The 13667-nt window shown below is 37.1% G+C and overlaps 1 protein-coding gene across 1 annotated transcript in view; it reads right to left on the reverse strand.

Annotated features, from left to right (window-relative positions):
- Positions 1–13667, reverse strand: part of LOC136866523 (uncharacterized peptidase C1-like protein F26E4.3) — a 383490-nt gene that overhangs the window by 27312 nt on the left and 342511 nt on the right. Inside the window, exons 3-4 of the mRNA XM_067143570.2 lie at positions 8324–8393; positions 3175–3373 (exon numbers count right to left, since the gene is read on the reverse strand). Of these exons, the coding sequence (XP_066999671.2) occupies positions 3175–3373; positions 8324–8393 (269 nt within the window). The remainder of the gene's footprint in view (positions 1–3174; positions 3374–8323; positions 8394–13667) is intronic.

Consider the following 13667-nt stretch of genomic DNA (forward strand, 5'->3'; position numbering starts at 1 on the left):
GGTTCAGTTACTGGTTGGGCTGGAGATTTTGACCTTAAATTTGTTAATTTCCTTGGTTCGGGGACTGGATGTTGGTACTGTCCCCAACATCCCTGCAATTCACACACACCACACACAACGCTATCCTTCACTACAATAACACACAGTTTCCTATACATGGCAGATACTGCGCTCCCTCTTTGGAGGGTCTGCTTTACACAGGCTGCACCAGGCTAGGAATAGCCACACAAAATTACTACTATTGGAAAGGTTGCAGCCATAAAGGTGAGAATCATGATAACAAAGATTAACTCTCCTAGTGAAATCACCCCCCCCCCCCCCCCCACACACACACGGCACTACAGCCCTTGAAAGGCCTTGGCCTACCAAGCAACCGCTGCTCAGCCTGAAGGCCTGCAGATTATGAGGTGTGATGTGGTCAGATAGCTCAGATAGCTCCTCAATTCTAATCACGTAGGCTGAATGGACCTCGAACCAGCCCTCAGGTCCAGGTAAAAATCTCTGACCTGGCTGGGAACCGAACCCAGGGCCTCCAGGCAAGAGGTAGGCAAGCTACCCCTACACCACGGGGCTGGTCTCTGCTAGTGACACACTAAATGCAAAACTTCCTGCACCACTGCATACAGAAATCAAATTAAAGGGAATATCTTACAGCAGAATAAGTTGAACAGGTTTGATGCTAACGCAAGTATTTCAAGGTGCCAAAGTGTCAATAAACTGTGTAAACCAAAAAAATAGTTAGTGGGGCAGCAAAAATTGGATTAAAATTGTTATTTGAAAAAGCAAAATTTATGTCAAATATCAAAATTACACCAGATGAAATCCATGTTGGCAACAACAAGATCTCTTGACTGAAAGAATTCAAATATTGAAGTCTTCAGAAGTTTGTTTGTTTAGAATAAGACAGCGACCACACATGTGCGTTATGTTAAGCTGAATATAAAAAACCCCCGGAGGCCCAGGATCGATTCCCGGCTCTGCCACGAAATTTGAAAAGTGGTATGAGGGCTGGAACGGGGTCCACTCAGCCTTGGAAGGTCAACTGAGTAGAGGTGGGTTCGATTCCCACCTCAGCCATCCTGGAAATGGTTTTCCGTGGTTTCCCACTTCTCCAGGTGAATGCCGGGATGGTACCTAACATAAGGCCACGGCCGCTTCCTTCCCTCTTCCTTGCCTATCCCTTCCAATCTTCCCATCCCTCCACAAGGCCCCTGTTCAGCATAGCAGGTGAGGCCGCCTGGGCAAGGTACTGGTCATTCTCCCCAGTTGTATCCCCGACCAAAAGTCTGAAGCTCCAGGACACTGCCCTTGAGGCGGTCGAGGTGGGATCCCTCGCTGTGTCCGAGGGAAAAGCCGACCCTGGAGGGTAAACAGATGATGATGATGATGAATATAAGAAAAGTTCCTACAAATTACAATTAGTTTCATAATTATATACATGAAACATTAAATTATAAACATAAAAATTTATACGGTATCAGTTTAAATAAAACTGTACAAGCAGGATAAAAGTTGTTACACTAATGTAGACCTTCCAGAATTACTGTATTTTGAAGAGATAGGAACTCTTTTACAGAATTCAAAGGATGGTTAATAAGTAACTTCTTTAGTTTTGTTTTGAGAATTGAGTATGGAATTGTCTGCCAGTCTCGCAGTCATTTCTTGAACAGTTTAAATCCATATAGTAAGAAATTAGTGAATTGATTACAGTAAATTGTAAGGAAAGGAAATCTATTGAATTGAGGATTCAGAAAATATAGACTGCTTTTCAGTTAACAAAAAAATATTTACAACAAGAAAAGTCTCTTCTGGAACTGAAAACTCTGACATTGTACAACAGTAAGTAAACCTTGAAGCTCACTACACATTTGAAACAGTTACTCTACATCATAAAATACTAAAAGGGTAAATAAAAGTGAAGGAAGGTAAAATAATTAGGAAAACTCCAGGACCAAAGACTCTAGTGTACACGCATAATAGCCAGTGGTGTATGTTGGGATCAAGATGTGGGTTACCACTAGACTTTTCGATAGCTGATTTAGTGAACGTCAACCTTAAGCATTTTGAGTTGCAGCCAATAGCCAACGGAGTAGTCTGTTGTGTTGGTCAAGGCTGTTTCAGAAGCTACTGTCTGTCCAACAAAACCTGATCAGTGGAGATGGTAGCCTAAGGTTTAGCAAATTAAAGTCTGGTTTTGTGGCTACATCAATAGAATGCTTGCCTTTGGTCTAATGGCCCTGGTTCAATTCTCAGAATTAACCCCCTCATACTCTTAATTCCCAAGGCTTGAGAATTGGGTGTTTATGACATCTTCACCTTTCATTTTTTCCTCATTATGTCACCACGAAGCCTATACAGATGCCATGCACCATTCTTCTACTTCTTCTTCTTATTTTAAAATTAAAAACGCAAATTTTACAGCATTACCAGCGGTCGTAACCATCATTCACTGGTTTGTTAGCTTCCTCTTCCTCGAGAGATCAGTGGTGGTATCTGACCCATGATCATGAGCTCTATTCCAACCAACAACAGAGAACACTAAACCTGAAAGAATGCATTTCATTTTAGCAGATCTGCCTACAAATAAAAAACTATATTACTCCTATAATGGCAGCCCTGAAGTGTCTTGCTACAAGGATGTAGAAGTAAATGGGAGTGAAATACCAGTACTCTATTATCTACATAATTAATTCAGAAGTATGATGTGAGGAAATATACATGATGAATAACACAATTGTTCATTAGCAGTGGTGTTTTGATGGAGCAAAGCCTATCACACCTATCTTCCCGGTATTGTACATATAGTAGCAAGCCATGTAAGGTGAGGAGAGGTGAGGGAAGACAGACACAATACTTGGACTGCAATATCAGTCTCCAATGCCCTGTTCTCAGAAATACGTGCAATGATTTTTCTTATTGCATTCAAGTTTTGTAAATGGAACAACGTGTCAGATGCTTACATTATAATGTGCTTTACATTTCCATCATTCTCGGTATATGCCACTGGTAATAGGATAAATACGATGAGTGGTGAGCATCAGAAGAGGGAGTTATAGTAAAGGAGACTAAGAACAAACATTAAAACACAAAAAAGTGTCAATTCCTTTCACACAGTTACATTGTTATATTTCTCTAATGACACATTAAGAATGCTATAAACAATTGGTAACTTACTGTTTTCTGTGGCTGCAGAGTTCCCAGGCGAAGAGAGATGCCCTCATCCAAACGCCTACCCCAGAATTCTGTGAAGTTGCTCGCTCTCCAACCGAGATTATATTCTCGATCATTTACACCTTGTATGATCTCGGGTTCCACAAGGCATTCATTCCTTTCACACAAGAATTCAGCTTGATCGCCAATTGCCGTGCAGTTGCTGCAATTGAAATATAGGTCTTGATATTCTCACTCATGAAATATTAGTACACATTAGACGTATTTAAAAGCATACAGAGCTTGTGGGCAATATATACCTGTATACCGGTATATCCATCTATGCGGGAACATTTTTTATGAATGAATGAATGAATGAATGAATGAATGAATGAATGAATGAATGAATCAATCAATCAATCAATCAATCAATCAATCAATCAATCAATCAATCAATCAATCAATCAATCAATCAATCAATCAATCAATCAGTTGATCAATCACTGATCTGCATTTAGGCTGTTGCTCAGGTGGTAGATTTTGTATCAAATACATAATATTGTTTATGCTCGACGATGCCAAAATATAAATATTATATGCCAGAAAACTGAATCTTTACGAGGCTCATTATAGTTCCAGTATGATACAGATTCTCTACCAATCAGAGTTCAGATTTTCATTTTGATACAGGTTCTCCACTAATCAGAGTTCAGATTTTCATTATGATACAACTGTTTGACCAATTAGGTAAGGATAGCATCGTACCTATGTTCAATGCATGAGCTTTGCATTTGTTTCCAAAACCATAACAAGCCACCAAGTGTTAACCATTACCCAACCTAACATTAAGAAGCAGGCATAAAATAAAAAATAAAAACATCATTCGTGGCCCCCTGTTAAACCCCTTTACCGAGCTCAATAGCTGCAGTCGCTTAAGTGCGGCCAGTATCCAGTAATCGGGAGATAGTGGGTTCGAGCCCCACTGTTGGCAGCCCTGAAGATGGTTTTCCGTGGTTTCCCATTTTCACACCAGGCAAATGCCAGGACTGTACCTTAATTAAGGCCACAGCCGCTTCCTTCCACTTCCTAGGCCTTTCCTATCCCATTGTCGCCATAAGACATATCTGTGTCGGTGCGATGTAAAGCAAATAGCAAAAAAAAAAGAGTTAAACCCTTCCCTTCTAAAATTATTTCTCTACGCTTAATTTCTTAATACCGTCAGCCGGGGTGACAATGGTCCCAGGGATGACTATGGTCAAAACTGAGGAAAAATGTTATTGACGCTTATTTATATATTATATATTTTTAAAATGTCAATTTTCAAATTTCCCTCCAATCTAGGCACATTATTCTTTCCAGAAAGGGAAAACTTGTGATTCTAACCTGAAGTGCATTTTTCTGATTATTATTTGTTTCAACACTTATTTTTTGACAAAAACAACAGTTGGCTAAACTGTTCATTGTTGCTCCTTGGTCATCACTTCTAAATGTCATCTGGAAGTGTTGTTTACCTTTGTTTATTCCTTCAATCAATCAATCAATCAATCAATCAATCAATCAATCAATCAATCAATCAATCAATCAATCAATCAATCAATCAATCAATCAATCAATCAATCAATCAATCAATCAATCAATCAATCAATCAATCAATCAATCAATCAATCAATCAATCAATCAATCAATCAATCAATCAATCAATCAATCAATCAATCAATCAATCAATCAATCAATCAATCAATCAATCAATCAATCAATACTGATCTGCATTTAGGGCAGTCACCCAGGTGGCAGTTTCCCTATCTGTGAAGGTATGTATGCAATTTTATCTTTATAAGAAATTTTTTTGCACCTTAAAAGTGAAAATTTATAAACAATAGTACAATTGTTTTGTTTTTTGGGGTTACTATGGTCATGAGTATCAACTCACTGTAATTGTCTTATGGGTTATATTAGATTACTCTTGTTAAATATTGTATACAATTAATATATTTATATTTTATTATTCACTTGTTTCTTTCATACTTCATGTTTGTGTCCTTTTTATTTCAGTGTTAGTGGCAAAATGGTGAGGTCTGTCCTAGAAACTGACAGTAATTCTTCAGTTGTTAGTGACATTGCTGAGTCAGTTTTAAGTTTCTTGGAAGAAATGCGCTATTCAAAGTAAAGAAACGTCCCCACAAGAAAGAAGAGATGTTTTCTTGAGCCAGGAAAAAGTGTCTCTTTGGAGGATATTGAACCTGTCCACCTCTTCAAGATCAGTTTCAAGCAGGAACAAGTGGTGAAACATCAGTGCTACCAGTCTTCAGAAAGAAGCAGAAAAGTCATACAAGAGAAGATTCATCAGACTCTGAAAATGGTGTTGAAATTTATTTAAATGGAAGTGACGAAGAAACTTGGGAAGAGATGAAAGTAAGCATGATGGCAGAAGAAGAAGAAGATAATGGTGAATGCTGTAGAAAACCAACAGCAGGAGACTATGTTCTGGTTGAGTTTAGTACCTACCCAAAAAAAAAAAAAAAAAAACGATGATGGTACTTGTCAAGAAGATGAAGTGAAAGTTACATTTCTTAGAAGATGTCATGAATATTTTGTGTGACCAAAGGAAGCATACATTTATGTTATCAAAGTGAATGAAATTCTTAAAATACTACCACCTCCAGTTGAGCAAAGGTGGGGGTAAGCTAAGCTTCTATATAAAGTTTACTGGCTTCAATTTGAAATGAGACAATTATAAATGAAAAGGGAAAATTAAACATATTTGGAAAATTTTTCTTTAATGTTTGTCATAATTGTAATTTTTAGCTTTAGACTATAGTTAAATATAAGATTTCTTACATCAATATGCTTGTAAAAACATGTTCTGTTTGATCATAGTCACCCCTTACTAATTCCTGCATATTTAGTAACAATTCTTGATTGATTTTAATAGGGCCTGTATGACCATAGTGTCCCCACCTCATGGGGTTACTGTACTATGGTCACTACATTTTCAGATGTGAGACAATTACCTGATGTTCGAAAAATTTATTTTAGTAAGGAGATGATACCCAACACATTATACTAAATCATATTTCATTTTTACATGGATATCTCATAAAATGTGCAAGATATTCACAAAAAACTGAAAAAAGTGACCATAGTAACCCCAGTTGACAGTACTCAATTTCCTGTTTCCAAAATCAAACATGTCAGACACACATATTAACATCAATGCACCTACCACACAGCAGATTCCTGCAAATTCACTTCACCAACTGTACAATAAACAATTTGTGTTTGAAATAAAGCTAGATTATGATAACCTTCTATCAAAGCTTTGAAAACATATGACATTGTCAAGGTCTCTGATCCACTCATAGAAAATCAATAACCCAGCGCATGCGCTCTGTGCTCTGTTCAGTAAACTCAACTCTCAAGCGGCATCTTGACAGAAATTTATGAATATTTAAAAAATAGTTATAATTATCTTCAAACATTACCAGTCATATGTAACTCACCTATAATGGTAGTTATGGCACTCTTTTGAAAATTATAAAACTCGCTTCGCTTGTTTTATAAACATACTCATGTCTTTATTTTTGCAATTATAGGCTTGTTGCATAATGTACTATTTGGGGCTATTAGGTCATGTTATAATTATTAAATGCTGTTGTGTTTCAATCTTCAGAGCAATTACAACACAGAATTATTGCTAAACACTTGAGTACAGTAATTTTAATAAAGAGAATGGCTATATACTGAGTAAAACTTGGCTACCCTCCATACTTAAGTCTTAACATCCTTGACTCTGGTGGCCCTGGAATGAACTACGGGGGCCCTTAGCTGAGCCCTGGCATTGCTTCCACTTACTTGTGCCAGGCTCCTCACTTTAATTTATCATATCCAACCTCACTTGGTCAACTCTTGTTCTTTTCCAACCCCGATGGTATTAGAGCATAGGTAATAAATTTTGTATTAATATAGTGTAAAACAAAAGCTAAAGGTTTCCACCTATTCAATACTATTTGTTTAACCTTTTACAACAACAAGTATTAGATCACTCGAGGCCTAGGGAGTTTACACACCCTTCATGGCTCTTGTTTTTCTTTGGTCGATACCTTCATTTTTCAAAGTGTCAGACCCCTTCTCTCCAGAGCTTTGCATAAACTGTCAGACTGTGTCACATCGTTACTTCACCAGGTCGCGCTCAAAGACAAATCCTCTAGACAGCACAGAATAAACATCTTTTCCAAACAAGAACGAGAGGCAAGATGTCCTGTTCTGATGACCTCCATTTTTTAACAAAAGAATCTTCAAAGAACTTTTATTATTTGTGCTTATTGTCCTAATGTTTTTTCTTCTCAATTCTTTCTTTATACAGCTGAAGTGGGCCACTAAGTGGTCGAAACATGTCCTGTAAGTGCTAATTTTATATTTAATTTTGCCTGAGGCAATAATAATAAAGTATCAATTAGGTGGTTATTTTACTAACTTCTTGATTAGCTCTGAAATTAGCCGAAGCACTGTTACAAAAAACACAATTAGAATTTGCCATATGTGCATTTTGCATTCTCGATATAATTAACTGCAGTGAATCAGAATATTTTATAAGTATGATTTGTATAGTATCAATAGGATTACATAGTCTGCCTACATAGTGTAATGGCTAGTGCTATTAACTGCCATCCTTGGAGGCCTGCTTTCGATTTCTGTTACTGTCAGAAATTTAAGAATGGCAGGAGGGCTGAAGGGCTGCATCACGTCGGGATGAGGACATAAGTTTACTTAGAGTTACACAGCCTAAGTTTATGTAATTAATGAACATTTTTAATTAGTAATATGTTCACCCTGAAAAGTAAATAGCAAAATAGGTCAAGACAAGAGCAAAAATGACACTAGTCTGCCTAACACGCTCTTGAAGCATTTATTCCTACACTAGCAGCGTCTTCAATATCAGACAAAACTGGATCAGCTTATGGTGTTTACACCTCATATTCTCTTTTGTTTCTTTCGTTTCTCATTGTTTTGATGACTTCCTTGAGCTGCAGTTGTGTGCCTTCAAACGAAAGTCATGTTGGAGCAATAATAAATTTGAACATGCTAGTTTTCAAAGCAGTAAACCATGTTCTGCCACTGATATTGATATAATTATTTTTAATAGTAGTAGAAGTGATATGACTAGAATACCTACCAATAGTTACAGTTGATCTTTATTCTCTGTCCCATGAAGTAATAGTTTCCATTATGGTAGCACGATGAAACTGAAAAAGAACATACCAGTACATTATACAATGCTTGTGTACTATGTGTTAAAGGCAAGAATTTCATTCAGGTTTGAAGAGAAACCTTTCTGGTACAAAATATTGAAATGCATTAGCAAAAGAATAGTACTAGAAACAATACCCTTCTTAGCAAAGGGATTGGATGGGTTGTAAACTACAGTACATACTCATAGAGTCATGGCAACTAGGAAAATTACATGCACGGTGGAGGGGAGAGGGGGATATTTGGGAAAATGTTTGAAACAGAATGACATGTTTTTAACACACTTCTTCACCTACTATATATACTTTTTTTAAATTTTAATTTCTGTTAATTGCAAGTAAGTTCTCCAATTTTTGTTAATTTACATTTCTTAAATGCTCAGGTAAGAAAGCTAACAGGACATAAATATACTCATATATTATCTATATGTAGGAAACAAATTGAAAGCAGAAACTTATCATGTAAGAATCTATAACTGTGAGCTTTTTCAGTGTGTCAAAACTAATTCAGGATAAATAAAATTAGAAAATGCCTGGAAAAGGAAAACAACATTTAATTACCAGGGCCCAGATTTTGATGACCTAATAAATGCCAAAAATAACCTATAAAATGATATAAATTTCTCAAGAAAAGACTTAAAATGAGCAAGAAAATTATCTATAAATATGTTCACTTAAACTTGCCATCATAAAAAAAGAAACAATATTGAATATTGACCATTCCTCCTGGGACACTCTGTATATGTAGTCATTATTAAGCTATTATGTAATCCTTACAATACACTGATATTCTGGATACCATGTGTTTGTCCGGACCCACATGTTTCTGAATGGTAAATCGTTAATCTACTCCCCGTTCACTGACCACTTGCAGAAAAAATTTGCTTGCTGAGTAGTGAAATAATTTTCCTTCAATGCACAACTTTAGCTGGCTTTATCTCTGGCTTTCTGACACATGAAGTGAATCACACATGATTAAATAAAATTCCCACAGTGTAAAACAGAACTAAGAAACACCTATGTGTGTGTTAGTACTTGGGCAATTCAACAACCCAGCTGAAATGTGAATTTCTACCTACGGTACTGTACTACAGTGAAAAGTACACCTCTCTTTCTCTCATTGCAGTCCCATCCATATTAGAAGCAATGTCTTGTCGCTCTCTAGAGACATGGATTTTCAACATGGGAACCATACTCTAATTTGGGTCTTACCAGAGATTTATACCTCAATGAAGATAATTTCTGTATTAACGCCTAGGTACTTAAGCATTCCCTGTGAGAGGTACAACACAGTAATTAAAACTGAGAGGACTTTTCCTCTTGATGGAACTTACAACTTGACTTTTCGTTCCGTTTACCATTATACCATTATCCGTTGTCCATCTTACAACATTGTCTAGGTTCTCCTGCAGTCTCTTACAATCCTGCAACTTATTTACTACTCTATACAGTATAACATAAACCACAAATAAACTTATCCATGATTCCAGATCATTACTCAAATCATTTATATACATAAGAAAACAAAAGGAGCAATGATACTGCCTTGTGCCCCCCCTCTTAATCATTACAGGATCAGATAACACTTCACCTACTACCTACTCTAATTCTTTGAGTTCTATTCTCTAAAATTTTAACCACCCATTTAACTGCTCTATTCAACCACTCTTTTGTCCACTCCAATAGGCCTCATTTTCGTCAGTAATCTCCCGTGATCTACCCTATCAAAAGCCTTGGATAAGTCAATAGTGATACAGTCCTTTTGACCTCCTGATCTAAAATATCTGCTAAATCTTGTTGGACTCCTACAAGCTGAGCTTCACTGGAATAACCTTTCTTTCTATGAAATCAGTTAGTAATTTTGCAAACGTGTCTATTATAATCAGAAAGAATGCTTTCCCAGAGCTTACAACCACATGTCAAGCTGACTGGGCTGTAATTATCCACTTTATGTTTGTCACCCTTTCCCTTACACTCATCATATTATTTCAGATATAGTACTATATCCCAGCCCATAGCCTTTACATATCCCCAGAAATCTTATCAATCCCAGCTGCTTTTCTAGCTTTCAACATTTGTTTCTTTGAACCTTTTGATGTTTTGAATATTCTCATTCATTGAAATCTCCAATTATGTTCAGATATGTTGATTACCCTATGTAAATTCATAAAAATGGCCCAATAATAATATAGAATAAAGAAAAATGACTTGAAAATGAGAAATAAATATGAGACAAAAATGTTAAAAACCTAAAAGTAAAAACTGACTTAACAAATACACATTTCTGTGATCAGGGGACGATGATCAGCATATATATATATAAGTTACCAATGAGTTTGATGCACCATTTGATGCTGTCATCAAAATCCAGGACTTGTTATCAATCAATCAATCACCACTGATCTGCATCTCTTGGTAAATTATTGCAATCCCTAACTTCTCTTCCTATAAATGAATATTTGCTCCAATATGTCCTCTTGAATTCCAACTTTACCTTCATAATGTGATCTTTCCTACTTTTAAAAACAACCCTCAAACTTATTCATCTACTAATGTCATTCCAAGCCATCTCCCTACTGACAGCTTGTAATATACAAGTCATTCGAGCAGCTTGTCTCCTTTCTCCCAAGTCTTCCCAGCCTAAACTTCGCAGCATTTTCATAACCCTAATCTTTGGCCGGAAATCACAAAATAAATCAAGCTGCTTTTCTTTAGATTATTTCCAGTTTTTGAATCAAGTAATCCTGGTGAGGGTCCCATGCACTGGAACCATACTCTGGTTGGGGTCTTACCAGAGACTTATATACCCTCTCCTTTACATCCTCATAACCTTGTGCAAAGATCTGTACCCAATTTACAAGCCTGTTTATGTCATTACCCCAGTGATGTTCTTTCCTAGGTACTTACAGTGATCCGCATAAGGAACTTTTAACCCATCATTGCAGTAATTAAAACTGAGAGGAATTTGCCTATTAGTGAAAGTTGCAACCTGACTTTTAACCCTGTTTGTCATCATACCATTGCCTGCTGTCCATCTTACAACATTCTTGAGGTCTTTTTACAGTTGCTCACAATCTTGTAACTTATTTATTGCTCCATCCAGTATGAGATCATCCTCAAAAAGCCTTATCTCTGATTTGAGTTCTTTGCTATATCATGTATATATCATTCCCCCTCTAGCAAACTGACATGTGCAAATTGCCAAAAAATTAGGAGAGCTGAAACAAGCTGTGATTGCTCATGTCAAATCAAATTTTATATTTAAGATTGGTTTTATGTGTTAGCCATACAGACGAGTTGGGTATGTGAGACTTTGTCAGAGGGTACATATTATATAAACAATAAAATCTAGACCATAACTTCAGGTTCCCTATTTTTTCACTTTCGCTAGTTTGCCATAGTGGTGACGATACATAAGAAAACATAAAGGTCCAATAATACGGCCTTGTGGGACAGAATGTTTTGCTGGACATCGAGTCTGACACTCCATGATCATGTCACTAATGATGATATCTATCATAGATATGGAAATGCACCAATCACAGGCAAGATGGGGAAAAGCTGGTTACAATGGTATGGACACATTCTTCGAGCAGACAGCATATCCATCGCAGGAAGAGATCTGACATTGGAAGTTGGAGAAAGACGATCAGCTGGAAGACCAAAGCAGCAATGGCTTGACACCTTCCATAATGACCTGTAGATCATAGGTCTACACCTCGAACATGCATATAATCATAACAAAAAAAAAAAAAAGGAAAAAAGAAACCAGGAAAGCGGACTCCGCCACACTGTGGGACAAACACTGAGGAAGAAGGCTAGGTGCTTCCCTAGAGCTGAGCACCAGTTGATGTCCAACTTCAGAATATCTAAGAGCACAAGGGTGGGAAGATGGAGGTAAGTGTTCAAGGAGTTTAAACTGTGAAACAATCATAGTGTGAATAGGGACAAGAAGATTTATGTTAAGTGTTCTGCAGGAACTGCAACGACCGCATATATGTTTGGCTAGAGTGTTGGTAGTTAAGCCAATGTAGAAAGCTGGGCAGAGTCAAGGGGTGTAGGCAGAGATGGTGGGATTGGGGGGATAAATTCCACCCCCACAAAATGTTGAAGTTTAGTATTTGTGACCAATTGTGACAACCATATAAATGAAGATTTTAGGTAGCTCATTGTTTGGCTTTTGATTTGAACTACATATTTGCCAACAATGTGTTGATGCTTCCATTAATAAATATTACAGTGAGCTTGACCTGGCATTTAACCTTCAGTCTGTGTTGTATTCTGCAATTGTTAAGACATTGCAATTTGCAGGTAATCCCCATACATCATCAGCAAAAGATGAAAAGGGTATTATAAGATCTCTGCCCAGTCTTTTGATTAAGTGAATGGGTTTTACCCTTATCTTTGTGGACCTGTGGAGAACGGGTGCAGTTAAGCCAGAAGCTGAATGTCCAACAGCACAGGGCTTAGATGACATGAACATGAACAGGTAACATATTTATAATATGATGAGTTCAGAACTTCAGACAGAGACATGGAAATAATTCTTCCTCAATCAGTTGTGAAGGAATCGTATGATAAAATAAATATTGCTGTTGATGCCATTATGACTCAGCAGATAGATGATATCAACATGGGTAAAGTAGTATTTTCCAGTGGACACAAAATGTGGAAAAGAAATTTCTCCACTTAACATTTTGTGACAGTAATATTTTCCCAGCAATACATCGAGTACTGAAACTGTCTGCTATTGCTGCCACACTAGAACGCCCTTTATCATCCCCAAAATATTTGCAGAATATGACTACACAGGAAAGATTGGATGGGTTAGCTCTTTTTTATTTACATCAGGCGAGTTGGCCGTGCGGTTAGGGGTGCTCAGCTGTGAGCTTGCATCCGGAAGATAGATGGGTTCGAACCCCACTGTCAACAGTCCTGAAGATGGTTTTCCATGGTTTCCTATTTTCAAACCAGGCAAATGCTGGGGCTATATCTTAATTAAGGCCATGGCTGCTTCCTTCCCACTCGTAGCCCTTTACTATCCCATCATCGCCATAAGACCTGTCTGTGTCAGTGCGACATAAAGCAGCTTGTAAAAGAAAAAAAACTTGATATACACAAAGAAGAACATGTGACTATAGAAAATATAAACCATGAGCTGGCCAAAAATCCCAGGAGACGTCTGCTATTGTAATTATCAACATGAATACAAATGTGTCTTAATTAAATAATTGACCAAGCTCAAACCCCACGGTCAGCAGGCCTGACAAT

The sequence above is a fragment of the Anabrus simplex genome, chromosome 3, assembly GCF_040414725.1.
Source record: "Anabrus simplex isolate iqAnaSimp1 chromosome 3, ASM4041472v1, whole genome shotgun sequence".
NCBI classification, from domain to species: domain Eukaryota; kingdom Metazoa; phylum Arthropoda; class Insecta; order Orthoptera; family Tettigoniidae; genus Anabrus; species Anabrus simplex.